The sequence below is a fragment of the Lynx canadensis genome, chromosome E3, assembly GCF_007474595.2.
Source record: "Lynx canadensis isolate LIC74 chromosome E3, mLynCan4.pri.v2, whole genome shotgun sequence".
Classification (NCBI taxonomy): Eukaryota; Metazoa; Chordata; class Mammalia; order Carnivora; family Felidae; genus Lynx; species Lynx canadensis.
This window is the reverse complement of record NC_044318.1, coordinates 3233819-3261723: the sequence shown is the minus strand read 5'-3', so window position 1 is coordinate 3261723 and position 27905 is coordinate 3233819. Positions and strand designations below refer to the sequence as shown.

Sequence of the window (27905 nt, the reverse complement as noted above, 5' to 3'; positions counted from 1 at the left end):
CTACTCCTGAAATCACTGTTGCGCTATATGCTAAGTAATTTGGACGTAAATTAAACAAAATTAAGAAAATTAAAAATCTATGTGGGAAAAAAAGGGTACGAGACTTAACAAAAATGAATTTATGCTTGAAAGGCAGAATTTTTTAACGAGACAAACATATTAGGTGGGCCACATTCCAGAGGTGGAAGGACGTGGTCTTGCCCATGGCTGGGAGGAAGCCTGCAGTGCTCCCTGGGTTACCCCAGGCGCTGCCTTCCCTCAGGTCTCAGGACAGCAGCCAGACTGTGGCCCAGTCACCAGTATCTCAAAACGGCAAGACATTCAAACAGGTGCAGGAGCTACACGGAGGAAGAAGCAAAGAGAGAAAAATGAAGGGACGACGGAAAGGGAGAAAAAGTAGTGGCACGGGAGAGAAAATGACAAAGAGACACAGCAAGCAAAGGAGGGTACAAAATGAGAGAGAGAGAGAGAAAGAGAAAGAGTGCCCACAGGCTCCAAGAAAACGTGAGAAACACACTTGGAAGGCTCCAACGACCTAGAAGGCGTTTGGCGCCCCCATTATCATCCATATTCCCTGGAAAAGAGGTTTTCGGTGATGGAAAGCCAAGAGAAAGATGAATTACCGGTGAAGAATGATAAAGGTCTAAAATCTACTCACACTGAGAAAGGGGAGCGTGCTTCTGTTACCCCTCATTTACGGCAAGGCCCAGATCTCAGGAGACGAGCCTCGCACAACATTCACCATGTGGACTCACTCACTCGGCCCTGCATTCCGAGAAGCTGTAGAAGCCTGAGGGGAGGCTCCGGGTACAGTGAAAGCAGGGGGAGCACGAGCTGCACAGAGCGCTCGTTACCGTGAGCGTCGCCCGTACACCGGGAAGCCGAGACAGTCCCACAGGAGGCCGTCCCCGCTGCCCGTGTGCCGCTCGCTCACTCTGCTGGAACTTTCAAAGACGACAGTCTACTCATCCTTCAGGTGTTCGTATCTACCTGACACTCTGCAGAGTCTGGAGTCGCTTCCGATTTCTTTCCAGTTCTAATTTCCTCTTCTCAATTTTGGCTTCTAAATTAGCTTCGTCAGAGGCCACGTTATTGAGCAGGTCTTTAGTCTTCTGAACCTGTGCCTACAGTGAACAGGAAGTGAATGAGGCGGGTGCCAACAAGGAACACCAACCCGACTCTCGGCAAGGAGGGACTTCGCGACTCGGCGGGCACCGAGACACAGGCTACGGGAAAGCAGAGTCAGCGAACAGGGCAAACCCGCCCCTGGCCATCACTCAGTTAACCAACTCGTTGCAGAGGGAACACCACACAGGCCCAGAAAAAAATGACCGTCCTTTTTCCACGAGAAGAGGTGGTTTCTTGCCAGGGAAACAAATGAAGACGGAAAAATCAGCGTCCTGGGCAGAGGGGAGAGGCTCCCAAGGCCTCCTGCGCAGCTCACTTGTTTAGACTGGTCACCCAGCTACTGCTCTGAGTTGGTAGTCTGCCTCTGTTTACACCGGTCAGGTTACTCCCCTGCTTACAAACATCTGACTCACAAAACGTGTGCACACGCAAGCATGGCTTTATTTAGAAGGCGACAGAAAGAAACCTTAGGGGGTCCCAGCCCTAATCCTGCCTGCTGGGACCGAGACAGAAGGCACCTCTTCTCTCCCCGGCAAGTAAACCTCGACTACAGACTAAAACAGAGAAACTACCGCGTGAAGGCAGTGTGAAAGCGGCCCCCTCAGCGGACCTGGCCTTCGGGCCGGAGCGTGGGTAGCAGGGCCTGGGAAAGAAGGCGAAGGGAAAGAGAGAGATCACGGACAAACCGCAGGCCTCCCTGTTGTCTCACGCCAGTCTGGGAAGCCGGCCGGGCCGGGCCTGGGCTCCGAGCTGCCATCGGCCGCAGCAGGAATGGTGTCCGGGAGCGTGGGGCTGCCTCCCAAGTTCTGACGTCCCAACTCTGCCTGTCCCCGACGCCTGAGGCGGGCTTCTGCCCACCAGGACCCCACACACATGTCCTCACCCACGAAGGCCTCGTGTCTGCTCACCTGCAAGTCTATGACACGCTGTGGGGTCCACAAAGAAACCCTCTAAGGAGCGTGGACACTCCGTGACTGTCAAAGACTATATATCTTTGGAAGCAACCACCTCTATTGTTTATTTATGGTTTCATTTTTTTCTACTAAGTACACTCATCATTTCCAAGGTGCTTTCATGAAAATAATCGTATCACTATCCGTTTGCTGCAAGTGCTTTAAAAATCCCAAAAGAGATCTAAACTCACTCACAAGAAGACAAGGGGAGTTTCTAAACAAAAAACTCAAGTTGATGGCAACTATTTCTCTGACTCAAAGTCAGATTAAGCCTAGTGCATTTATCTGACTTCAAGAATAAAAACAACTTGGGGCCCCTGGGTGGCTCAACGGTTGAGCATCCAACTTCAGCTGAGGTCATGATCTCGCAGTTCATGAGTTCCAGCCCCACATCGGGCTCTGTGCTGACAGCTCAGAGCCTGGAGCCTGCTTCGGAGTCTGTGTCTCGCTCTCTCTCTCTGCCTCTCCCCCACTTGCATTCTGTGTGAGTGTCTCTCAAAAATAAATAAACTTAAAAAAAGAATAAAAACAATTTTTTAGGGGCGCCTGGGTGGCTCAGTCGGTTGCACATCCAGCTTCAGCTCAGGTCATGATCTCACGGTTTGTGAGTTCGAGCCCCGCGTCAGGCTCCGTGCTGACAGCTCAGAGCCTGGAGCCTGCTTCTGATTCTGTGTCTCCCTCTCTCTCTGCTCCTCCCCCACTCGTGCTGTCTCTCTCTCTCAAAAATAAATAAACATTAAAAAAAATAAAACAAAACAATTTTTTTAAAGGTATGCACTCCTCAAATAAGAAACACCAGTGTGATAAATACAATTTCCCCTAGCCTGAAATAAATGGCCTATAAATAAATAATAACCCCTTTTAAGTATCCACGCTGTTGTTTTGGTTTTGCTTTTAGAATTATCAAATATCATGGATACTTTGCAACACTTAACAGACACCTGAAAAGGTGTTCACCAACTATGTCGCATACCTGAAGCTAATGTAGCACTGTGTGCCAACCACACTTCAATTAAAGAAAGGAAATAATAAATAACACATACAAGCATGCAAGCGTGCATAGAGGGTTCTCCGGGAAATGAACTGGGCCCTCATTTGGCTACTGTACTCCTAATACATACGTAGTGCTAAAGGCACATTCATGCCATGTTAACTCCATCCAGCCAGAACACGGACAAGCAGTTAACTTTTCAACTGAGAAGCCATCACAACTTACCAACAGCTGGTGTAGAACACGAAGCATTTTCTCCTGGCCTAGGTCAGACACGGTTGCCGACTTGAGGCCCCATCACCGCTAAATACTTGACTCTGTATTGTGCATGAATGAGGTTCTCTCCTCCTCAATCACTGGCTCGTGAAATGGACACGGATGCACTACCACCATCCAGTCCTCAGACCCTCTCAGGTCTCCCCACTTGTCCCCATGAAGTCCTTAACACCAGGCGAAAGTCACCCTTGGCGTCCCGTCAGCACACCTCCTCGGGCTTTCCTGGACTTCCGCGTACTTTCCGCTGGTGAAGAGTACGAGCCAAGTAACCTGCAGAATGCCCTTCAATGTGCCTTTGTCTGATCAGCTTCCGAACACGCAGCTTCAGCAGGAAAGCACAGATATGACCGTACCTGGTGCATATTTCCGGGGGCAGAATTCTGATTTGTTCCATTACCTGTGATGTTCACTTTGACCACTGGATTAAGGGGGTGTCTGCCAGGATTCTCATGGGAAGTTACTCTTTTGTCCTCTGTAATTAGTAAGTACTTTTGTGGGGAGCCTTTTTTTTTCTTTTTTAAGTAATCTCTACACCCAGTGTGGAGCTCGAACTCACAATCCCAAGATGAAGAATCACTCCCTCTTCTGACTGAACCAGCCAGGAGCCCCTGTGGGGAGCTACTTTGAAACTATGTCAGATACTTTCTCTTCATCAGCTTTCAATATTTTTTATATCAGTGAGAACTCGTGGTCTCCCATTTCATTCAATGCTCTATAAGCCATTACTATAATTTATTCTGAAGCTTAAACTGTCCCTAGTTTAACCAGGGGAAGCCCACTCAAGCTGCTCCTGTGTCCCCCCGACAGACCCCTTTCATTCTTCGGGCACTTCCTTCCTTGCTGGCCCAAAAGGATCTTGTGCCTTCCTGTCCCAGCTCTGGACTCAGACATTTCTCCTCAAGAGCCTGGTTCCTTTTAGTGGAGAATGGCATTTAGAAGCCTAGATGTGGGTGCCAAGCGTGCTCAGAGGTAAGAAAGATAGGAATGTGGACGTGGGTGTGCATGTGTACGTATATAAATATGACATAAACTTACGTGCACAGACATACACGCAGGGAGCTGGCTACCTACCTAACTAGCCAGTGAAAACCATGCATTTAACCAATAGCTCCAACTTCAGGGTTCATTCTCATTTTCTTCTCTTTCTCCTCCACTAACTCTCTTTTCCAAGAGTGAGAACCTAGGCATTCATCACCTTTAATATAGTTACCTACTTATCCATCTGTCTATATGCACTCAACCTCCCATCTCGGCTGCTCTGCCCTTCTTACCTGCTGAGGCTGCACCCTGGTGCTGGGTTCAGGGAGTATTACTGTTTTAGGACAAGGATATTATAAAAACCTACCAATCTTAGAATTGACAGCTCTCAGCAAATTCTTGTTTTATGCTACTCCTGCTTTACATAAGCCTCCCCTGCCTGTGTGTACTGAATAAAATGAATCGCTGATAACACAGGAATACCTACTATGGGCCAGACTGTGTCTGACACACTGTTACAACGAATACACAGAAGGACCCCATGTGGCAGACACTGCCTTTCTCCCTGTTTTACAGACGAGGAGAGTGAAACACAAGGAGGTTAAGCAACTTGCCTAAGATCACAAAGCGGGATTGAAACCCAAAGTCATCGGAGTCGAGAGTCTCCCTCACTACTACCCTCCAAATGAATGCCTGAGATGAGATGAGCACATAATTGACGGCGGGTGAGCAGTTAACGGTGGCGGCCATTCTATTCGTTACGGCGCCATTTAAAAATCTCCGTGCCTAGGTTCCCACACCAAAAAAAAAAAAAAAAAAAAAAAAGGAAAATCTAAAAATCATTTAAATGCCCAACTGTGATGAATTAAATGATTAAATAAAGTGTGAAGAGTCCATAAGAGAGAGCATTACTTATGAAAAGTATTGAAGAATTTAAGTGAATTATGAAATTATTAAAACTGACAAATTTTGAAGGAGAAATTTTTCATATTTATAACAAGGGGGAAAATAATAAAAGTAAGCAACCTACGTATCCTAGAATGTCCTCTGCATTTTTCACTTCCCCACTTTCATATCCCTTCTCTGTCAACAGGACTAGGGTTGCTCTGTCTTAAGAAGGCAGGGACTGGGGCGCCTGGGTGGCGCAGTCGGTTAAGCGTCCGACTTCAGCCAGGTCACGATCTCGCGGTCCGTGAGTTCGAGCCCCGCGTCAGGCTCTGGGCTGATGGCTCGGAGCCTGGAGCCTGTTTCCGATTCTGTGTCTCCCTCTCTCTCTGCCCCTCCCCCGTTCATGCTCTGTCTCTCTCTGTCCCAAAAATAAATAAACGTTGAAAAAAAAAAATTAAAAAAAAAAAAGAAGGCAGGGACTAAATCAATTATTTTCAAGTCCCAGGCACAAAAACTTTAAATAAAAGCAAACAAGCTTACCAGAATGTCTTTTATTGCAATTCTCATCACTTTTTCAGTCTCATTTATTTCTAGAGGTCTGGCAATTGCTTCTGTTCTCAGTTCCTGTGAGAAACAATGAAATGAAGTTCCTTTTTAGAAGAGGAATTCTCAAAACCAATTCCTAGATGTGGATACAGCTTATGGACTAGTGCTCTAAAGTCCCATTACATTGTGGACCTCTGATGCAAAACCCCTTCTTCTAGCAATTCCTCCAAATGTTCTTCTAACCCTAATGCCAACCTGGCCTCCCTCCAGCTCCCTGGGCCTTCCTCAGTTACAGGCCCCACGTCCCCACAACGCCACAGACAAAACTGAGCCCACCTCTATCATCTTTACTCCCAAGTTTGCTTCTTTACCTATATTCATTCGTGGGAACCCCAAACAAGTGCAGCTCAACCTGCCGTCTGAACCCCCTGCCAGCCTCTAGGATCTTTCCTATGATTAATTCCCTCTAAGTTGCCTGTCACCGACATCTGCAGCCAACAAGAGGAGTCACCTTGGTCCTGCCCCCTAGCATTAACCACTAATCACGGGAGGCATCTGTGCCTATCATACCAGTACCAGGAACTTCTCTGAGCCGTGGGATTTTAACATGGATGCAGTTCTGAGGTTTCTGCAGCACGTTCCCAAACTGTCTTGGGCTTCCTTCATTCCACAGCGCCTCTCATCTCCCCCACTGTGGAAAACTACAGACGGCAGGGACCATGACCTATTCAAGGACACAGAGCATGGTGCCTTGCCCGTGACTGATACTAGTCCTCGGTGAGTACATGAAAAACAAATACTGGACAGGGGATCCTCCTCAGACCACGACTGTATACAGAATTTGAGAAGTTCCATATTCATGGCTCCCATGGCAACAGTCCGGCCACTGATTATTTCAATTCATTAGAGGATGGTGCTGAAAGAGTCCCCAGTGGAATTCCGGTTCAAGTCTCACAATGAAGCCACAGCTCTGTGGCAATTAGCAAGTGACCAGCTCTCGTCTCTAGGTGTCTTAGAATCATGTGTAGACACACGTGCCCTCCTGCACTATAAAGAGAAAACACAGGTACCTGAGGGGCTCGGTCGGTTAAGCATCTATCTGACTTCGGCTCGGGTCATGATCTCACAGTCCGTGAGTTCGAGCCCTGCATGAGGCTCTGTGCTGATGGCTCGGAGCCTGGAGCCCGCTTCGGATCCTGTGTCTCCCGCTCTCTCTGCCCCTCCCCCACTCACGCTGTCTCTGTCTCTCTCATTCTCTCAAGGGTAGATGTTAAAAATTAAAAAGTAAATAAATAAAATAAAATAAATAAAAAATAGAAAACAAAGAACCCAGAAAGCCTAGAGCTGCCTTGTTAACTGAATGAGCTATTAGACGGGAGCGGCCGTTGTGTTCTGCCAACTGCCCTTCACCGGGCGGCCACCACCAGGTTACCGAATCGAGAGCAGGGACGGTGAGCTGGTACCCAAGTCCCCTGCTTCCAGACCACTCCTGGCGCAGAGATGAAAAGCAAGAGAAAAAACACTATCATACTTCATCAGTGATGCCAGAACATAGACCAGGAAGTGAGAGGCCACGGCTGACATACCAGACCAGAACGAGATGAATTAACCGCATTGAACTTAAAAACGTGAGATGTGAGCACGTGTGCTTCCAACGACATACGTCTTTACACGTAAGAGTTAAACAGCATCCATTTCTTCTTCAACCAGTGGCTCCCAAACTCTGCCGCACATTGGAATCACCCGGAGATCTTTAAAAGCTGGATGCCTGGCTCTTAGCCCCAGACATTCTGACTCACTGGTTTGGGGGACAACGTGGACATCAGGTGATTTAAAAGGACTATAGGAGCTCTGGAAGGGTTTTAGGAAGCACGCTCTTAAACAGCTCCTTACATGTAGTGGATGAAGCATTCTCCTTGATGGGCGCTGGCTGAAACAAGCATTGCAAATGAATTTTAACCATAACATCCACTTCAGCTGAGTGGTTGGGACTGCCTAGGTCATGGGCTCCCCAAACCTGCTGCACATCAGAATCATCCAGAGACTTCTAACTTCCAATGCCTACGTCATACTCCAAACCAATGACATCAGAACAGAAGCTGGTATCCACGCACACGTGATTCTACCGGGAAGCAAGGTTTGGGAACCATGGGCTCAGAAGAGCACTATATAGACAAGAATGCTGAGTTCCCCTGGATAAAGCACCACGATCAGCAAAGGCTGCTATGGGCACAAGGAGGAAAGTTCCAGCAACATGCTACATAACTGCTATTTGTGAACTAGAAGCCACAGCTATTAAAAACAGACCAGTGGCCCTAGAAGCAAGAATGGCAGCTAACGCTGTGTATTACTTCCCAGCACGGGATCTCATTTAAGCAGGTACATTTATATGTATGTATATATGTATGTGTGTGTGTGTGTGTGTGTGTGTGTGTGTAGATATACACGTATATATACACACTTAACGTTTACTCATTTTTGAGAGACAGAGAGAGAGAGCGCAAGCAAGGGTGGGGCAGAGAGAGAGGGAGACACAGAATCCGAAGCAGGCTCCAGGCTCTGAGCTGTCAGCACACAGCCTGACGCGGGGCTCAAACTCATGAACCGCGAGATCATGACCCGAGCCAAAGTCGGACACTCAACCAACTGAGCCACCCAGGAGCCCCAGTCAGGTATGGTTTAATGGAATCAGAAGGACCGGGAAAAGCAGAACTGGAAAGGAAACGCTGAAAAATGCTTCGTTGAGGAAGTATTCAAGCATCTGAATACTGCTTACCCTCAGCTCCACCTCCTTGCCCAGCAGGTCATACAGAGAGGCCCCTCTGGATGTGATCTCAGAAGCAAGCTGCCTGGCTGCTTTCAAGTCTGCAATCTGGAAGGAAAAATATCAAAAACAGAAACCTCGGTGACAGGTTTTTAACAGACATTCAGAATAACCATTGATTATTCTGTTTGTTTATTATTTGATTATTTGTTAACATCGATTCCTGCCTCCCATCAGGATACCTGACTGACTACTGAACATGTTTTGCACGGGACACATTACATCCCGCGGAGGCGCACTCCCAGGACACGTGGGGCTCTCTGAAAATCCAAATGCCAAGTCAAATGTATTCCTCAACCAGGAAGTGTAGGAGGGTGAAAGGGACATGCTTCCTATTCCGACTCGGTCCCAACAGGGGACCCCGAAGGTAGCAGGGTGACCACAGGAGGGACAACCGCAGAGGCACACGTCCTACCGCAGAACCCTGGTGCCCCGTGTTCATCGCTCCCACCCCCCGAGCCCCCGCCTCTGGACGGGCCGCACAGGGCCGCTAAGGCCCACGTGACGTAACGCGCCCACAGCCCCGCAGCAGCGCCCGGTTCCCTCAAGGGTGGCAGCTGCTGCCGTGAAGATGACGACCCGTGGTCTGAGCACAAGCTTCTTTCTTAGGGTTCACAGGTCACCCCCTCTTCCTTGCATCTGCTACGTTTTCCAAAGAGCCCCAATGCTTCCTTGCTCTGCTCCCTCTGGCTCTCTTGCAATTACATGTCACCCCCTCTTATTCCCAGACCACCAGCAACAAGGCTCCCTCTTCATTCGCAGCTGAGGACTCTCTTCCCGCTTCTGCTTCCTCCAGCCCCAGCTGCACCCGCCGCACGGCAGCAAAGATCTGGTTTTCTCCGCGGGAGTCTCACCTCCCCCACTTCCGGGCCTGGAGTACATCAGAGTCTGGTCCCCCAAAGTCCTTCTAGTCACACTCCCTCCTGAGTTCTAGCCCTAACGCCATCTATGACCTGAGGCCCCGACACCTCACACTGAACGTGTTCCAGACCAAACGCCACACCTTTCCCACCAAGCCCGCTCCTTCCATGCTCCCCTCCGTTTGGGAAACCGGCAATCGGTCGGTTCCGGTGCTGAGACCAAAGACTTTAGAGCTAGGATGTCTGATACCGCACGGACTTGCCACATGTGGCCATTTTCAATGTTAAATTGTTTAAAATTAAATAAAATTTAGAAAAGAAAAAAATGAATAAAGAAGTAAATTAAAAAATTTAGAACCCACCCGGCTGTGCTAGCTACGCATGGCTAGTGGCTGCCGTACCGTGCGGTGCGGATAAAGAACCCATCCATCATCACAGACAGTTCTACCGGACAGTGTGGCTGTAGGATCTTCCTTGCACTGTCTGTTTTCTCTCAACTCATATCCAAGCCCCCAAGATCTACGTTCAAAGAAGGTTCTAACTTCCGGTCACTTCTTTCCACGGAGGCGTCTCACCCCTGGTTAAAAACCTAGGTGTGGTTTCTCTGGCCTGACCACGGGCAACCGCCAAGGTTTTCCCTGGCGGGCCCCATGGGGAGAGCTGCGCCCACCGCGCACCAGAAGAGACTCCTCGCTGCAGGCTCTGAAGGGAGTGGCAGTCAAGGACTCCGGCCCCCTGACCCACCGGCTCCTACAAAATATCCGCCTTCCTAGCCCCAGGGCCTCCCCTCCCAGGTCTCCCATCCGCGGGCTCGGGCTGAGGTCCTCTCTGGTGCCTCCCAGGCTTCCCTGTTAGGGAGCTGGGGAGAAAACCCAAGGACACTCTCCCCAAAGACCCAGCACCCACCACTCTGCCACTCCTGGTCCTCCCCCACCTCAGGGTGAAAACTGCTGGAGCCTTTTGTTCAGAGCTCCCTCAGGACACAACCCTCGACTGGTGCGCCCTCTCCTGGGAGAAAAAGGAATGGCGTCAGGGTGGGGGGGGGGGGGGACACTTCCTCTGCTTTTAGCCCCTTGCCCAAACCATGACAGTAAGTGACTCAGGACTTAACTTCCACCTCTGACTTGCTGCTTGAACCAAGACTCCGATGCCTGGCAACTCAGCTCCCTCCTACCTCAGCTGAGCTCCTGACGTCACCCGCTTGGTTCAAAGTCACTGTCATCTCTTGCTTTGTAACAGGTCCACCTCCACCCTCACCTCCCCCCTCAGTCTGGTGAGAACCCCAGCGGCCAGAGTGATGCTCTTAACACAGAATTTCAAATCCCTTCCCGTCCTCCTGCTGAAGATGGCACCTCTCCCATCTCCCTACTGAAGACACCTGCCCCGGCCCTCCCGCCCCTGCCCTGCTTTACAGTTCCCCACACATCGGCCACCTGTGACCTGACATTCCTTCTGCTGTGTGGTTTAGTCTGACGCCCCTAACTGAGCCACAGGAAGAGCGGGCTTCCGTCCTCGATGTTCATGCCCGCATCCCCTGCGCCTGAACTGTGCCTGGCATATAGCGGGCTTTCGATAAGGAGCTGGATTAATTTACCGCGGCTTCTGTTTGTATCCAAGTGCCGACGAGTGCAAAACTGAAAAACTGCTCTCAGTTAAGGCGTAAGGAAAGAAGTGGCGCCGGGAGTATGTGACAGGGTCCATTTCAGACTCTAAGAAATAAATATCCCGTCCCTCACCAGGAGCCTTTCATGGTCCTCACCTTTGAGCCGAGATCAAACTTGAATTTGCTGACGTCCTCTTCTCCTATCTTCGAGCCCTCCAGCCCTTTGGTCTTCATGGCGTTATAAAGGACAGAGGTGATCTTGAGAAGTTCTTTCACTGCATACCCATCTGCCTGATAAAGCTTCTTGGTATTGAGTTTTATATGTGCCTTGGTGGCCTATTTTCAGACAAAAGAAGGGTAACAGTTTAAGGCCCTTTCCACGAAAAATCTAAATCAAATCCTATGTAGGTAATTTGAAAATCTCTCTTCAGTAACCTGACTGTATTAAGGGTCAAACTTTCAAGCGGCTCAAGCACTGCAAGCGGGTGTGTAAACGGACATCATCTGGATGGAGAGCAATTTGGTAAGGGACAAGAAAATTACAAATGCACATTATCTTCGCCCGAGCAATTCCAATCCTAAGGACTTATGCTAGAGACGCAGTCATGAAGAAAATGGTATGTACAGGTTATTCACGACAGCGCTGTTTCAGAGAGCCAAAGTTACAAACGTCTGAATGCCTATCTGTATATAAACCACATAAATCATGGTATACCCAAAAAAGCACTACTACTCAGCTATAAGAAAGAATGAGGAAGCTGTATTTGTATTTGGAAAGTTCTCCAAAATGTACCATTCAGAAAGCAAGATCCCAAACACCATGTGTGTAAAGGAAGGGCAAAGAATGTATATTGTATTTGCTTACCTATGCATAAAGAAACTCTGGAAGACGCGACTGGGGACGGAACTGGGTCAACGGGCAGGCAGGATAAAAAGCCATTCTACTGTTTCACATTTTTAAAAAATGTTGAACCACGACATCTATTACCCATTCAAAACTAACGAAATAGAATTCTTAACAAACAATGAATTAAAAACAGAACCCCAAAACTCTGTGCTGGTGAAACGGCTACCAGAAACCTGCTAACGGGAGGCGGTCAGAAACCCGCAAGCGGCCCTAACGAGGACTCCTCTCCAGTGGGGTTAGTGTTCTCACTCTGTCACAAAGCTGGGAACTAACCATGAACTGGGCAATTGCCTTAATGAAGAAAACTCGGTCTTGTTCAGTCTCCACATCTGAAGGGATGTCAGTGTGAGGTTCATACCTTTCACAGAAAGAAAAGACACAAGTTAATCAAGTGGAAAGTTAACACAAGAGAAAGCAGGCAGCTGAGGGGATCTGTGACAATTAGCTCTTGGAGTCCCCAGCTAAGGGGGCAAGGTTAAGAGAGACCTCAAAAGCAGCATAAAATGCTAAACACTCAAGGGAGTGAGTCCTCACCTAAGAACAGATTTATGGGATTCCAAAAATCAAGTCTGGGGCTCAGCATACAAACTTAAATCTGTCTCAGACCTGAAAGTGTAATTAACATAATCAGAACTATTACTCTAGCCGACAGCCCTTGACATAGGGCTAACGCGTGAGATTGGGAAGCGCCGAGTTACAGGTGCCACTGACGACCCGCCAGGGGTCAGAAGTCAGCAGTCTCTTTCTAGGCAGCCTGCACGCTAAGAAGGGTTTTTACACTTTTCAAGGATTATCTATCACAAACAAAACACGTGTAAGAATTTGCAACAAAGATCTTATGTAGCCTGTGACAGCTAAAATAGTCACAATCCCCTTAGAAAAGTCTGCCAACCCTGAATCGTGGTAGATTTCTCACACAAAATGAAATTTAAATCTTGGTAATTTCTACTCCAGTACTCATCAGAGTGTGTGGAGAGACCATCACTCCCTGTGAAGTGAGAGCATGAAGATGCGCTTGGACCTGAGCGCAGTGCATGCTTCCGACTAAGAAATCTTTTACCACTGCCTGGTATATTCCCTTCTCCCATGGCGTTCTTGGTACTCCACTGATTTTTTTTTTTTAACATTTATTTATTTTTGAGAGACAGACAACAAGCAGGGGAGGGGTAGAGAGAGGTAGACACAGAATTGGAAGCAGGTTCCAGGCTCTGAGGTCTCAGCACAGAGCCCTATGTGGGGCCTGAACCCACGAACCATGAGATCATGACCTGAGCTGAAGTCAGACACTTAAACGACTGAGCCACACAGGCGCCGCTATACTCCACTGATTTTTAACAGGTGACAAAGGAGTCTGTCAAACTCACAATTTATTGAATTCTTGGGGCGCCCGGGTGGCTCAGTTGGTTAAGTGTCCAACTTCGGCTCAGGTCATGATCTCACAGTTCGTGGGTTTGAGCCCCGCACTGGGCTCCACGCAGACAGCCAACCTGGAGCCTGCTTTGTATTCTGTCTGTCTCTCTCCCTCTCTTTCTCTCTCAAAAATAAATAAACGTTAAAAAAATTTTTTTTAATTTATTGAATTCTTCCTTTTGCTTTACAAAGGTATCCTATTCTTGGTAGCTATGGAATATGGTATTCATTCTTAGACCTCAATAAAAGTTCTAACCGTTTCACCAGCCAAAGAAGCACTTCAGACACAAGTCCAAAATTTGGTGTGCGGAAATTTTCCATAGAGATATGTCGAGGGTATCCCAAGGCTCTCATCATCTCTGTGAAATCTGTCCAAAGGTAAAACAATTCAGTCAGTTCCCCATCAAAGACCAACCACTTATTAACTTCGACATTTCCCTTGCTTTCCCTGGTTATTCCCAACATATTGACAGTTTGGGGGACTATTTATCAACTCTCTAAGAGGGAAAGTAAAAAGGAGATGAAAGTTGAAATACCTCCTCTGCTTCCTGAAAAACATTTAAGTTCAACGGGAGGGCAAAGTAAAAGCTTTACATTATAACAGAGTTTAGGGACCGGCTGCGAATCTGTCTTTGATAGGTCATTTCTCTTGGATATCTTTCTCTGTACTATTCAAAATGAGAATTACTTGTGGGGCAGGGTTCCCTCCCTAAGGAGAGAAAAAAAAAACCAAAACCTCAAGGCAACCTGGCTATACACGTACCACACGTACGTGACGACATCCGTCACGACCTTGTAACAGGAGACCCCTAGTTCAGACTACGTGTTTGTGTCTTACCATATATGGGAGACAAAGAAGTAAAAAATAGATTTAAAAAACTACACCACGAGGCACTGGGGGCTCAGTTCTTCGGGTACGAACCCAACTGAGCAGTGCCGGCAAGAATAAAGTTGCTTCCCGGAAAGGAAAGCCTCAGTGTCACGACTCTGCCCGAGGATCCCGCTACACCTGGCTTTATACAAGGTCATAAGCAAAAAATACATTACATGTGAACAGTGGTTATGTTTAGAGGTGATGGTGGTCAGGGAGAAGTTCACCTGAGTTATTGTGGAGTTGTCTTTTTTATCTTTGTTTAGTGAGCATATAGGACTGAGGTCCTATATAACCCAAATTTTAAAGGTTAATTGCATATTTAAAGAAATCTTAAAGAGACTGGTGGAACTATACAGCAATACTTAGATTTTTTTTTTATACACCAGAACAAGAAACACTACTAATACTTTTCGAAACCGGAGGTGGTGGTCACTAAGCTTTGAGCAGAATGAGCAAATGAACAAAACAAACGTTTTTTGCGTTTCCACTACGTGCCAAGGTCTATATTCGGTGCGCTTCTGGCTACAGAATGCCTGTCCTCGCCCTTCCTGAAGGTTCGAAATATCTCAGCGACATTCACAAATAAACTTCCTGGGCACCGGAGGTTAGGTTGGATGTCAGCAGGCAACAGAAGAGAAGGTACGAGCAAAGGAAAGAGCAAAGGCACAGAGGGCCTCTGTCACTGTTTCCTGGGAAATGTGAACAGAGCGGGGGTAAATAATGTGGCAGTCTTCCCACCACACAGCCAGGAACTGCCTAAATCCGTCCTCCTATTGAGTTGTCAGGTTCGGTTAATTCCGCAAAATGGGGACAATTTGAGACTCTTACCATAAACTGCACACACGTTTGGCATTCACTAAGGGCAAAATGTTCAGAAATTCCCTTCTTATACCTTCCCCCGCAACACAACTCCATTGAGCGTCCCCTAGCAGAACGCTGGCCTCGGCCTCTAACTGTGGGGGGGCAGAAACTCTACAACGCACAGTCCCCCCAGACCCCGCAAATCCCAGAAGTCGTAATTCACACCATGGTACTACCAGGGGTGTCAATAAAACGCGATGCCTCCAGTCACAACTGAAAGGAGTAATCGTTAACGGTGACATTTCCAGCAATTCGGTTGGAAAACTGGCAGTAAAGACTCACCCCAAACCACCACATTGGCAATCACCGGCTCCACCCACGCAGGTGGAGCCAGTCTGCTCAACCGCTTCAGATTCAGAAAATGACGGTGCATAAAAGGCAAGAGAATTCGATTCACGCAGTGCCAAGTCCGGATCGTTGGTTCCACCCAGTTCTAGCTGCGTGACCTAAAGCAAGCAACTTTACCTCTCTGTGGCTCAAAGTATTTCATCCCGATTACACTACCTACACCTCACTGCCAAAGCGAGGACTAAAATACCGTATTGAATGTGAAACGCCTGGTGTGTAACAGGTGCTCCAAAGAATTAGTAACGAATTCTCTTATCCGGATTCCACTTTCCCACCCTTCCAGCAAAGGCGTCTGGGCTCCCTTCTCCTCGCCAGCTTTGTTAGGAAGCACGCAGGCTTTGGAAGTTAGACAACCTGAATTTAAACTCCAGCGCCAGCTCTCACTGCCTGTGTCCTCTGACCGAGTTACCTGACCTGGCTGCCCGTTTCCTCCTCTCTAAATACAGGAGCACAGAGTAGCTCCGAGGAGTAAATGAAACGATGCACACGCACAACAGGAACTACCTGGCGGATCGTAAAAATTCGGTATCAGCCGCAACTATTATCAATCACCAGTCAGTCCCCTCCTCGGTTTTCTGAGCTCTTAAGCTAACCCCACTCAAAAACGTCTCATCGTCTTCCAATACGGCAGCGAGCAGCCCCGTGTGGCAATACAAGTCCTATGAAATTAGATACAATTAACCCCGGCTCCTCAGCCGCACTAGTCGCACGCGGCCGCGGGCACACACACAACCCCCCGCCATCGCAGAGTCAAAGCTAGGGCGCCCAGCCTGGAAGGGGGTGGGGGGCGGCAGCGGGCAGGGGCACCCCTGAGCCGCACAGGCTCGAGAGGGGGTTCTGGCCGTGCAAGCCTCGGACCGAGGACCCGCAGGTGACAGCGGGCAGGTATGCCTTACTGCGGAGGTCGCGGAAAGACATGGCGCTCTGATCCCCAGCAGCCTGGAGTCTGGGTCGCTCGCCCTCAGCGCTCACGGGTTTCTATGGCAACACACCCAGCCCTCAACGGCGCGCGGCCTGGGCCAAACAAGACTGGGCCGGAAGGGGCCCGGTCGCGCGCGTGCGCATGCGCAAGCGAGAGGGCGCTGGGCCGGGTGCGTCCGGCGACGCCGAGGGATTCCGGTCGCGGCTAGGGGCTGCGAGTGTGCAGCATTTGCGTACCCTTCACACACGTTGCAAACAAACATGTGGCCCTGGCGGACACATTCTGATCACCTACTACGTGCCTGACACTGTGCTAGGCGCTCTACGTACTGCTTCACATTTCTTCCTCAACTCCCCTAGACAGAATGTACGGTAGTGTTACGAAGCCGGGTCTCCCTCCTGGGTCCCGTGCCCAGCACATTTCTCTCTGCTATGGGTAAACTTGCTGGCTTCACCGGCGACCGAAGGCCCAGAGGAGCGGCAACAGCATGAAGGGGCGGGCCCGGGATGTAGCTGAGCGAAAACCCAGGCTGACCACCAGGCGGCGACAGGCGGCTCTGGCGCGACCGCGCCTGCGCAGCTGGCTCGGGCTTCACAACAGGCCGGAAATCGGCCCCGGTCCTTGCAGGCCGGGGATTGTCCTGGCAACCGTGGCTTTTGGGGCGTGGGTGTGGGCGTGAGCCCGTGGAGGGAGTGTGGGGCTGCTAGGTGAGGGATGCGCGTGACACGTGGCCTGGCCGCTGGGAGATCCCGTGGGAGTCCTCCCTGCCTGGCTGCCAAGGTGGGAGGCAGGCGACCGAGAGGGGCTGGGGGCGTGAATGAAGTGTGCCGAGTCCGGAAGGGCGGGCCAGGAGGAGGTAGTGCCACCCTCTGGCCACCCTCCTCCCTGTTGGTGTGGGCTAAGGAACCGACGCACAAAGGCTCGGACCTGAAAGAGAGGGACCTGAAAGAGAGTCGCGAAATAGAGCCCACACACCTGGTCGCGCTTCCGTGGAGAGTTTTGTTTTTCCCTAAACGTAAAGCTTAAAATCTATAGTTTTCTAGAAGAAAACTTAGGGGAAACGTGTTGTGACTGTGTTGAGCAAGATCTCTTAGATACACCAGAAGTATGAGCCCTTTAAAAAAAAAAAAGTTTAGAAAAAAATACATTGGACTGCAGCAAAATTTAAAACTGCTCTTCAAGACACTTTTAAGAAAATGAAAAGATAGCCCACAGTCTAGAAAAAAATATCCACGAAACACACGCGATAGGAAGATTTGTATCCAGAATACATAATGAACTCTCAAAATCAGTAAGGAAGCACATCAGTTAGAAAGCAGACAAAAAGGGGGCGCCTGGGTGGCTCAGTCTGTTGAGCCTCCGATTTAGGCTCAGGTCATGACACGTGGTTGAGGAGTTCAAAAACCCTGACAGTGCCACGCTTTCAAACAATGTGGAGCAACTTGAACTTTTGTATATTACTGCTGAGCATCTAAAACAGTGCAGCCACTTTGCAAAACCGGTAATTTTTTAATAAAATTAAATATATATTTAACATATGGCTGGGGCGCCTGGGTGGCTCAGTCGGTTAGGCCGCCAACTTTGGCTCAGGTCGTGATCTCACGGTCTGTGAGTTTGAGCCCCGCGATGGACTCTATGCTGACAGCGCAGAGCCTGGAGCCCGCTTCCAGTTCTGTGTCTCCCTCTCTGTGCCCCTCCCCTGCACATGCTCTGTCTCTGTCTCAAAGATAAATATTTAAAAAAAACAAAAAACAAAACATATGGCTGAGCAATCCTTCTCCTAAGTATTTGCCCAAGAGAAACAAAAACTTAGGTTCACACAAAAACCTGTACACAAACATTGATCCCAAAACTTGAAAGCATTCAAACGGACATCCCTCAATTTATGAATGGATAAATTGTGATACATCCATATAATGGATTACCACTCAGCTGTAAAAAAAGAAACGAACTGCTGATATATATAGGAGGACAATGCTGAAACTCCAATGCCTTATGCTAACTGGAAGAAGCCGGACTCAAAAGGCTACGTAGTGTATGATTCCATTTACATGACAGTCTGGATAAGAAGACAAATCAATAGTTGCCAGGAGAAGGTAGGTGCAAAAGAATATTTGGAGGGTGATGGAACTGTTCTATATCTTTTTTTTTTTTAATTTTTAACGTTTATTTATTTTTAAGACAGAGAGAGACAGAGCATGAATGGGGGAGGGTCAGAGAGAGGGAGACACAGAATCTGAAACAGGCTCCAGACGGGGCGCCTGGGTGGCGCAGTCGGTTAAGCGTCCGACTTCAGCCAGGTCACGATCTCACGGTCCGTGAGTTCGAGCCCCGCATCAGGCTCTGGGCTGATGGCTCAGAGCCTGGAGCCTGCTTCCGATTCTGTGTCTCCCTCTCTCTCTGCCCCTTCCCCGTTCATGCTCTGTCTCTCTCTGTCCCAAAAATAAATAAACGTTGAAACAGGCTCCAGGCTCTGAGCTGTCAGCACAGAGCCTGATGCGGGACTCGAACTCACGGACCACGAGATCATGACCTGAGCCAAAGTCAGCCGCTTAACCGACTGAGCCACCCAGGCGCCCATGAACTGTTCTATATCTTGATGGTGGTGCTAACTATATGACAGTAGGTGTTTATAAAAACTTACAGAACTATGCACAAAAAAAGGTCAGTTTTACCATATCTAAAATTGTATCTCAGTAAGCATGACTAAAATCAAAAAAGCTTTAAAAAAGCAAAACTAGAGTGCCTGAGTGGCCCAGTTAGTTAAGTGTCCGACTCGATTTCAGCTCAGGTCATGATCTCACGATTTGTAAGAACCTGCTTGGGATTCTCTCTCTCCTTCTCTCTCTGCCCCTCCCCCACTCTCGAAATAAAGAAATAACCTATTGTCAATTCTTTGGGGTATATACCTAGGAGCGGAATTACTGGGTTGTATGGCAATTCTATGTTTAACTTGTAGAGGAACTGCTAAACTGTTTTCCCACAGTGGTTGCACCATTTTACATCCCCACCAGCAGTGTAAGAAGGTTCTAACTTCTCCAACATTTTCATTAATATTGTCATTTTTTTTCTTATAGCCATCCTCATGGGTATAAAGTAGTATCTCACGATCATTTAAATTTGTAATTCCCTAATGACTAATGATGTTCAACATCTTTTCATGTGCTTACTAACCATTTGTGTATCTTCTTCGGGAAAAATGTCTATTCAAGTTCTTCATCCTTTTTCAGATTAGGTTTTTGTTGAGTTTTTAAGAGTTCTTTATATATTCTGGATACTGTGCTTATCAGATATATAATTTATAAGGTTATCCCATTCTGTAGTCTTTTCACTTCTTGATAGTGTCTTTTGTAGCACACAAATTTTCAATTTTGACGAGGTCCAATTTATCTATTTTTTCTTTTGTTGCTTGTGCTTTTGTTATTATATCTAAGAAACCACTGCCAAATCCAGGGTCGTGAAGTTTACCCCTGTGTTTTCTTTAAATAGTTTTACAGTTTTAGCTCCTACAGGTAGGTCTTCATTGTATTTTGAGGTAATGTTTGTAAATGATGTGAGGTAGGGGTCCAACTCCATTCTTTGCCATCTGGCTGTCCAGTTGTCCCAGCACCATTGTTGAAGAGACTATTTTTCTCCTATTGAATAATCCTGGCACCCTTGTTGAAAATCAATTGACCAGAGATGCATAGGTTTATTTCTGGACTCTCTTTTCTATTCTATTGGTTAGGACGTCTATCCTTATGCCAGTTCCACACTCTGGGTTACTGTAGGATTATAGTAAGTGTTGCAAACAGCGGTAAGGAATCTTCAAACTTTTTCTTTTTTGGAGAGTGTTGCTGTCTCAACCAGGTTAAAACTTCAGTCCATGAACAAGGATACACACACACACACACACACACGTGTGTGTGTGTGTGTATGTTTCCCTTTTTTTCTAGCACTTTTGTAGTTTTCAGTATGTCTTCCACCTCCTTGGTTAAATTTATTCCTGTTTTATTCTTTTTCTTTGCTACTATGTAAAAATACAATTAATTTTTGTGTGTTGATCTTCTGTCCTGCAACTAATGAGCTGAATTTTTTATCTCTAATGGTTTTATCCAAATAGGTTTTGTTTTTACATGTGACTTCATGTTTTCCCTATATGAGAACAGGTATCTGTGTATGAGAAGTTTAACTTTTGAAGAAACTGTCTCCCAAAGCAGTCATATCACTTTACATGCCCCCCAGCAGTGCACAGAGCCCCAGTTCCTCCACATCCGTCCTTACGCTCGGTACGACCCACATGATACCCCATCATCAACTTACAGGGCAATGGACGGTTAGAAAAATTAAGTGACTTGCGCAGCCACCCCAAACCACCTTCTCAGCAGGCTCAAAGCACTCGCTCAGATCTCACCAAGTCTGTGCCCTTAGAGCCTCATTTCCCACCCACGGATGAGCAAACTGACACCCCAAGAGGTCACTGAGGGAGTGACTCTCCGGCCTTCAAGACCTGAGTCTGTTTTGTGTGGCCTGTCCCAAGCCAGAAGATCAGGGACCTCCTCTAGGATTCCACCCCCTTCCCTTGCCCTCCACCCATCCTTCCCCTACCCCGGGGCATCATGCTCTCCCAAACTTGGGGGTCCGGGAAGGCTGGGAGTGTTCCGTTTGACATCACAGAGCCGGTTGCCACGGGAGACGTGCAGACACAGGCAGGGGAGAGCTGAGCCCTGCTGCACAGGAGGCCCAGCAGCTCCTCCCCCACCACGCTGGCCCTCCATGGAAGCCTTGGTCTGTGCGTTCTCTGAGCTGCGCATAAGAGAAGGTGCCAGGCTGCAGGGAGGAGTGGCAGGAGGAGAGATGCCCTCCTGTCCCGACCTGGGCCCAAAGCCACCGGAGTGGCCTCAGGGACATGCATGCTTGGGAGAGGGGAATGGCCAATGGTCTAGGCTGTGTGATCCCACAGTGGGCCTGGATCCCACACTGTGCAATTTCTATACTGACACCGGAATGCTCTTTCTAGGCTAGGGGGGCAAAAATGGGTGGCAGAAAGGGCTTGAAAATCCTGAAAAAAATCTTTGTGCCACGGTCTCGGGCTTCTCCGACCTCCCTGTCGGATGGGAAAGGGAAGAGGAGTAACATGTTGGGTGAGGGTTGGCGGGAGGCAGGGGACTGAGCCTGTTACGCGAGCCGGCCTTAAAGCACGTGACTGTGTTCTCCCCTCGTGGCTGCCGCGGCCTGCGAGCCACCACCCTCCTGCTCTTCCCTCTGCAGATGCAGTGAGCTGGGCCCGAGGACATCCCAGCCACCCCGACACGCCACCCAACATCTACGAGGGGGGCCTGGGGGCCCAGCAGCAGTGCCCCGGTGCCCAGGGAAGCAAGCCCAAGAACTTCCGGCTGCGCCACCTCCGGGGCCTGGGTCTCTACCTGCCGAGCCACATGCAGCCCGCCGGCCAGGGTGAGAGCCACTGGCTGGGCCAGCTCATGGCCAGGGGCTGCCTCCCACCGCCCGAGGGTATGGCCTGGCCCCTAGACCTGCCACACGGGACTTTGGGCCCAGGGGACAGCCACCGCTCAGTTCTTCTGGAAACTCAAGTGCCCGGGGACAGCCTGGAAAATCCAGGTGAGGCAGGGCTGGGGACAGGAGGATAAGACCCAGAGAAGGGTTTGTTGGGGACTCAGATGGACCCAGATGGGCCCTTCTTCACTCCCAAGGTTCCTGGGTTCCTATCCCAGCTTTGCCTTCAATGAGGGACCTTGGACAACTTCACCCCCACCACCCCACCCCCAGCTTCAGTTTGCCCATTTGTAAAATGAGGGGGCTGAGTTAGACAAGGGTCCTTCTGGCTTGAACCATCCATTTCCTTCTTTCTCCTCCCTTCCTTAGGGCTCTCTTTATGGAGAACTGCTCCTCCTTTCCTGTTCTGAAGAATGCCAGGTTCGGGGTGGGGGGTGCGGTGGTCATAGGATGGGCTAGCAACCTCCCTTCAGTCCCTCCGAGTGATTCCTCTCCGTCCACTTTCTTCAGCTTCCAGTTCCAGCGTGGACCCGGCCAAGGGTGCCGCCTCCCAGCCTGGTCCGCCAGAAGGCTTGGGGCTCAGGCCGAAGAGGTCCTGGGGGGCCTCAGAGGAGTCCACATGTCCCTTGTGCAAGAGAACCCGCTCTGGGGCTCTGGAGAGACCATAGGGATCTGATGGCAGGACTGGCTGTCCCAGCTCGGGACGGGAGAGGAAAGGATGGCTCAGGAGAGGGAGGCAGGTCCAGAGAGGAAGGGCTCAGCCCCCACCAGGAGTCACCCCACAGAGACACCCCAGCAGCTGCCCAGCACCAGAGCCTGGGCCTCAGGAAAACACAAGTGGGGGGGGGGGGAGGAGGGAGGAGGAGGTCCCGTGGGAGGAACAGAAAAAAAATAGAAGCCCTTGAAGCCTGCTCCAACTCAGGTCAGCCACCTGTACCTGGGAGGCCAGGTTGATCGGAGACTTGGGCTCCCAAGAGGCTGGGAAGCCCACAGGTCTAATTTTAATAAAAGCCAAGGCCTGCACCTTCTTGTCCCTGGGTCGGTCTGTGGGGAGGTCAATGCACAGAGTCTCTCAGAGAAGCTGCCAGCTACACTGAGAGCAAAGTTCTGGGTTGATGCCAGGGAGGATCCAAGGTGCTCCCACCCTTGGTTGAGGAGCGAACACCTTCTTCTGGGTGAGACTCCCAGAAGGTTTCCCGGATGGGCAAGGTCTCGACAGACCTAAACGCGAGGCGTGGGATTCTGGCCGAGGCAGCAGAGTACAAACGCAAGCAGGCCATGTGTAGGGAGCGTGCCAGGAAGAGAGCAAGTTCCCAACCTGGGCAGAGATGCTGGCCTGAACCCCACGCTGCCGCTCACCCAGGCCTTGGTTGAGTTCACTGCTCTGTGGGGACCCCCGGCCGTCCTGTCCCTCCAGGCAGGATGGGCACAGCCCTTCTCCATGCTGGGCTGGACTCCGGGCACCTCAGCTTGGACTCCTCTGTACCAACGTGTGTCAGCATCAGCTCTGTTGACATTGGGGCCGGATCTTTGTCGCAGCAGCCATCCCTGCATCGTAGGATGTCTAGCAGCCTCCACCCATTGGATTCCCATAGGACTCTCCTCCCAATGTGTCAACCAAGTGTCTCCAGTGTCCAGTGTCCCCTGAGGGAGACAGAATCACTCTGGTTGAGACCCTCTGCTCTACATCACTAGAACTCAGCCCAGTAGGGACAGGATGGGAGGACCTGGGTTCATCTCAATGCCCCCGGTGTGGCTGACTTCCAGTCCTGGCAACCCTGCTCGGGCTAGGGCTGAGCTCGTCCCACCATGGGCTCCTGGGTGATGACCCAGGACCAGACCACATGTGATGATGTCAAGGACACTATGGATATCTGGGTTCCTTTCAGATGCAGGTAAATAATCCCTCAGAGCCCCTCCCTGCCCCTGTACCCCGGTCCCACCCTTGGACATTTTGTAGGCCCCTGGTCAGCAGATTCTGGGGACTCAGGTCCCTGGGTGGATGTGGACTTGGGCAGTGGGAGCCTGAGGTGGCAGCAGCCAGACAGCAGCCCCAGGAGGACTGAAGAGAGTAGGTGTTTGAATCCTCCAGCTGGACTGCGACAAGGACACGGCCGCCTAGCGGATCTACCAGATGAGCCACTGGGCAGTGACAAAAAAGGCGGCTCCCTGCTGCCCCAGAAGGCCAAGGCCAGGTGGACTGCTGAAGACAGATGTTAGGGAGACTGTCCTGAGCACTGGGCAGAAGTGAGACCTTGCCAGAATCCACAGTATATGGTCCTCGGAGGCAGGGCCCCAATCCCTGCACTTTTGGATGAAGCTGTTGGGCTCAGGGAGGAGCACAGGCTGCCCCGGGGTCCAGATCTTGGGATGTGGTCAGTGGCCACCGTGGCCTCTGATGCACGTGTCCTGGTATTCTCGCTCGTGTAGTCCCCACCTGGAATTGGGACTGGCTCTGGGTCTTGCTTCACCAGCAGAATGTGGCAGAAGGGACGTGGTGTCACTTGTGGCCTGAAGGAGGCCTGGCAGCTTCTGGTGTGTGCCCCGGAGGAGCCCCCCATATGATGGGTAACGAAGTCAGCCCGGGGGAGGCCACGTGGAGGGAACCGCGGCCACAGGCACGGCCAAGCTCTGGGCCTCCTGGAGCGGGTCCCTTGGCCCCAGTCGAGCCGCCCCACTTGAGGTCACGGAGACCAGACAACCTGCAGTCCCAGCTCTTCCCTGGGAGAGACATTTGCTGCAATGACAAGCTGGCTCCAAAGAAAAGTCACTTAGCTCACCTCTAAACGGCTCTTGCCTAAACCTCCCAAGGTTTTCTTGAAAAACACACCGAATAGGCCAAAAACAGCGAAGCCACAGTCCTAGCGTCCTGGGGACTCGGAGTTGATGTGAAGGCACATCCCAAACAAGTCGACACTCGTGGAAACGTGCACCGAGCGCCCTGGGGCGCCCCCACCCCATTCCCTGAACAGCTAGGAGGCACCCAACTGGGCCGCCAGGAGTCCCTTTCGGCCCTTTGGACACGCGGTGTCCTCGACACCTGATGTGGGAAGGACAGCCTGGGAAGGCACAGCTGTTCTTAGGGAAAGGCTCGACCAGAACCCCCACCCCCCAAGGAACAGTGATACTTAGCCACACAACTGGGCAGGGACCCCAGGGAGTCACCTCCTTACTGCTGAAGCTGACCCATCAGAGGAAAGCAGCCGGACCCGCTGGCACAAATGACCCAGATGTGACCTACCAGCAGCAGGTGCTGCTCAGAGCTCCCCGTGGGAGCATCGACCCCCGTCCCCATCCCAGAGGCTCCCGCCCACCCAGCTCTGCAGGCGCCGCAGGCCCTGGCCCCAAGGGACGGCCGTCTGGACGATGCCCGACCCTTGGGGAGCAGTGCACATGCGCTCTGGAGAGTCCACACCTGGGCTGGGCTCCAGGGCCACCGTTCACTTGCTGTGCAGCCCCGCAGTACTTCCCAGGCCCTGAACCACTCTTCCTCATCTGTCTAGTGGAGTGACAAACATGATCCCCTACCCCGGGGTGTCCAGAAGCCCCAAGGAGAGGCTGGTGGAAGCACCCGGTCCTGGACTTGGCCCATTAGGGACGGGGACACGCTGGCACCCTGCCGCAGGCTGCCACGGTGGGGTGTCCCGGCCCAAGGCTCCCACCAGGCTCCTGTGGCGGGGGCACCGGCCCAGAGTCCCCACCTGACAACTGTGTCGAGTCACCTGCGGAACCTTCTCTAAGCCAGGACAGTGCCTCCCGAGAGGACCGGGCCCCAGCTCAAGGCCAAGAGCCGCTCAGAGACCCCGGAACAACAGGCAGCTGCTGAGGACCTTCTGACTGTGCTGAAGCCAGCTGTGCCGCTCAGCTCTAGAACCTCTGCCACAGGACCACATTCTCTGGCAGATTACACAAAACAAGTGGCCCTTTCAGCTGGGAGCCATCCTTGGGACAGGGCAGTGCACACCCAGTCTCTGAGCTGTGCTCAGCCACGGGAGCTGAGACCACAGAGGTAGGGCCAAAAGTGCAGCAGGCCGACACTGGAGAAACAGGATGTGACCAATTAAAGTCTGTTTATTTGTTTGTAATGAGACAAAACACTACAATCTGTTCAACACTGGGCTGGACACTGCAGTGATTGGGGGCAGGGAGGGAGGGGGCAGGGCAAGGCCTCTGAGCTCAATTATGAAAGTCCAAGGCAAAACCTTCCAGAAGACTCTGCCCTTACCCCTCGGGGCAGAAATAAAAATCATACAATCACCGTTGGTTCAGATTAGAGAGGACACTAAACTGGGCCTCAGCATGAAGCTAAGGTCAGTGCACAGGCGGGGGAGTCTCACCCCGAGAGGCACCACCAGTCACGAGGTGGGGGAGGGGGGAGAGCGTGTCTCCTGCCTACGGCTTCTCCTCGTCTCGAGGATCCCTCTCTCCTACCTCATGATGGAGGTGGTCCCAGACTGTGCAGTTCTGAGGGAAGGAAGCGTGACTGCCCCGGAGGCCCCCCAGGCCTGGCTGTTCCTCCTTCTCCTCTCAGGCCGGCGCGCTGCGGCCACGCCGGGGCCTGGCCCTGCTACCACCCTCTCCTCTGGAGAGAGCTTTGGGGAGCAAGCAGCTTAGGGGAATGGGGGTGAGAGTGACGCCAGAAGCAAGTGATGTTTGCGCGCACCTCCTGGCGCCGAGAGCCTCTCCTGTCGCTGCCCCCAGGGGCTGAGGGACCACAAGGCACACGACAACCCCCAGCCCCGAAGGCCAGGTCCCTTTCGACAGACATCCTTTCGGAGCTGCAGCTGGTGGACTTGGGGGACTGGGGAGAAGACCCCCAGGAACCTCCCTGGCACCTGTCCTCAGCCCAGCTCCCCGGGGCAGCCCCGTGCCCTCTGCGACAGTATGAAGCCCCCCGCGGGATGCTGCAGAGGGCCTGACCTCCCAGCTGAACAGTGGGGAATTGTCGCGTTATCTGACCTCTTCGTGTCAGGGTCCGAGCCCCAGAGCTCTGTGCCTGGGGGAAAAGCCTCCCTGGCCCCGCCCACCGTGAGCCAGCCCTCCATGGACAGGCAGGGGCTGCTCCCCGTACCCCGGATTTCTGGGAGCCAGTGTTGGACAAGGGTCTGGCACTCCCTTTATCTCACACCCTCGTTGTTCTGAGGCTCCTCTGTCTTCAGGGTCAAGTCTGTCCACAACACTTGGGTTCCTGCCGTCCATTAGTTCATTCCGGCTCTGGAGGAAGGAACTGGAAGGAATGGGCATCGGAGGGGAAGGGAGCAGTGGAAGGAACAGACCACAATGGATGCTGCCGCACCTCACCTGGCCAGCGGGGCCGGTGCACGCTCATGGGGGCAGGACCAGGACACAGGCAGAGGCGGCGGTTTCCACAGGTTACCAGAAAAGAAAGGAGGACTGGAAAAGCCTGTGGAAAAGACGAGGGGAGCTGGGGTGAAGGGCTCCAGGGAAACGCCCTGCTCAAGCCTGCACTGCCCCGGCCTGGGGCTCCCAGCTGCCCTTGGTCCCTGCACAGATCAGGGCACCGATGAGGATTCAGCCTAGGTGGCCACGGCCCATGTGAATTGGCCCAAACCACCCAACTGCCCTGGGCTGTGTCCCGTGGAAAGGGGTGGGTCTTGGGAGTCCCCATGACTCCTGCTCTGTGTCGGAGAGGCCAGCTCTCCTTAGCACGCATGGCACTCAGGAGTGGCCGTGTATGAGCAGAGCCCCGGTCACGAGGCCCCGCCACCAGCTGCTGTTAGCGCGGGCCTGGAAGCACGGCCATGACACTGAAACACTGGATGCTCCTCAGAAGGGGAGCTGAGTGGTTGGGGAGGGGTAGGAGGGGCCTGATCTGGTACCTTTTTAATTATTGGAACCACATGAACACATTCTCTTCTTGTAATCGGAGCTCAGAAGTGAAAACACAGAAGTCCTGGCCAAGGGCTCAAGGACCCTGCTTTCCTTCCTGAAGTTTCTGAAAGTCAGTCAGACTACTTCAGCTCTTGCCACTACTCCCCAACATCCCTGCGCAGCAGGCGCCCATTCAGGCCCCTTCTGT

The 27905-nt window shown here is 51.2% G+C and overlaps 2 protein-coding genes and 1 long non-coding RNA gene across 4 annotated transcripts in view; 1 reads left to right on the top strand and 2 right to left on the bottom strand.

Annotated features, from left to right (window-relative positions):
* Positions 1-16814, bottom strand: part of CLUAP1 (clusterin associated protein 1) — a 38470-nt gene extending 21656 nt beyond the window's left edge. The window contains exons 1-7 of one of the 2 annotated variants that reach the window (XM_030301047.1): positions 16606-16814; positions 13621-13732; positions 12228-12312; positions 11204-11383; positions 8537-8632; positions 5755-5838; positions 991-1124 (exon numbers count right to left, since the gene is read on the bottom strand). In XM_030301047.1, the coding sequence (XP_030156907.1) occupies positions 991-1124; positions 5755-5838; positions 8537-8632; positions 11204-11383; positions 12228-12312; positions 13621-13721 (680 nt within the window). In that variant the 5' untranslated portion in view covers positions 13722-13732; positions 16606-16814. Of the gene's footprint in view, positions 1-990; positions 1125-5754; positions 5839-8536; positions 8633-11203; positions 11384-12227; positions 12313-13620; positions 13733-16343; positions 16483-16605 lie in introns of those variants that run through there. The other variant, XM_030301045.2, reaches the window with a different exon arrangement.
* On the top strand, positions 16511-22533 carry CE3H16orf90 (chromosome E3 C16orf90 homolog). Its single transcript, XM_030301543.1, has 3 exons — positions 16511-16601; positions 21548-21970; positions 22376-22533. The coding sequence occupies exons 1-3, from the start codon at positions 16511-16513 to the stop codon at positions 22531-22533; spliced, it is 672 nt and encodes a 223-aa protein (XP_030157403.1).
* Positions 22534-25918: 3385 nt separating this feature from the next.
* Positions 25919-27259, bottom strand: LOC115503654. Its single transcript, XR_003965471.1, has 2 exons — positions 27167-27259; positions 25919-27079 (listed from the first exon to the last, which is right to left on the bottom strand). It is a non-coding gene; the product is annotated as an uncharacterized LOC115503654 (long non-coding RNA).
* Positions 27260-27905: the final 646 nt, after the last annotated feature.

Excerpts from the sequence above, each read along its gene's own strand:
- CE3H16orf90 (XM_030301543.1), top strand. The coding sequence starts at position 16,511 with ATGCGCAAGCGAGAGGGCGCTGGGCCGGGTGCGTCCGGCGACGCCGAG. Across the intron at positions 16,602-21,547 it reads TGCGAGTGTGCAGCATTTGC|CACGTGACTGTGTTCTCCCC; the intron begins GTACCCTTCACA and ends CCGGCCTTAAAG. Across the intron at positions 21,971-22,375 it reads GGACAGCCTGGAAAATCCAG|CTTCCAGTTCCAGCGTGGAC; the intron begins GTGAGGCAGGGC and ends CACTTTCTTCAG.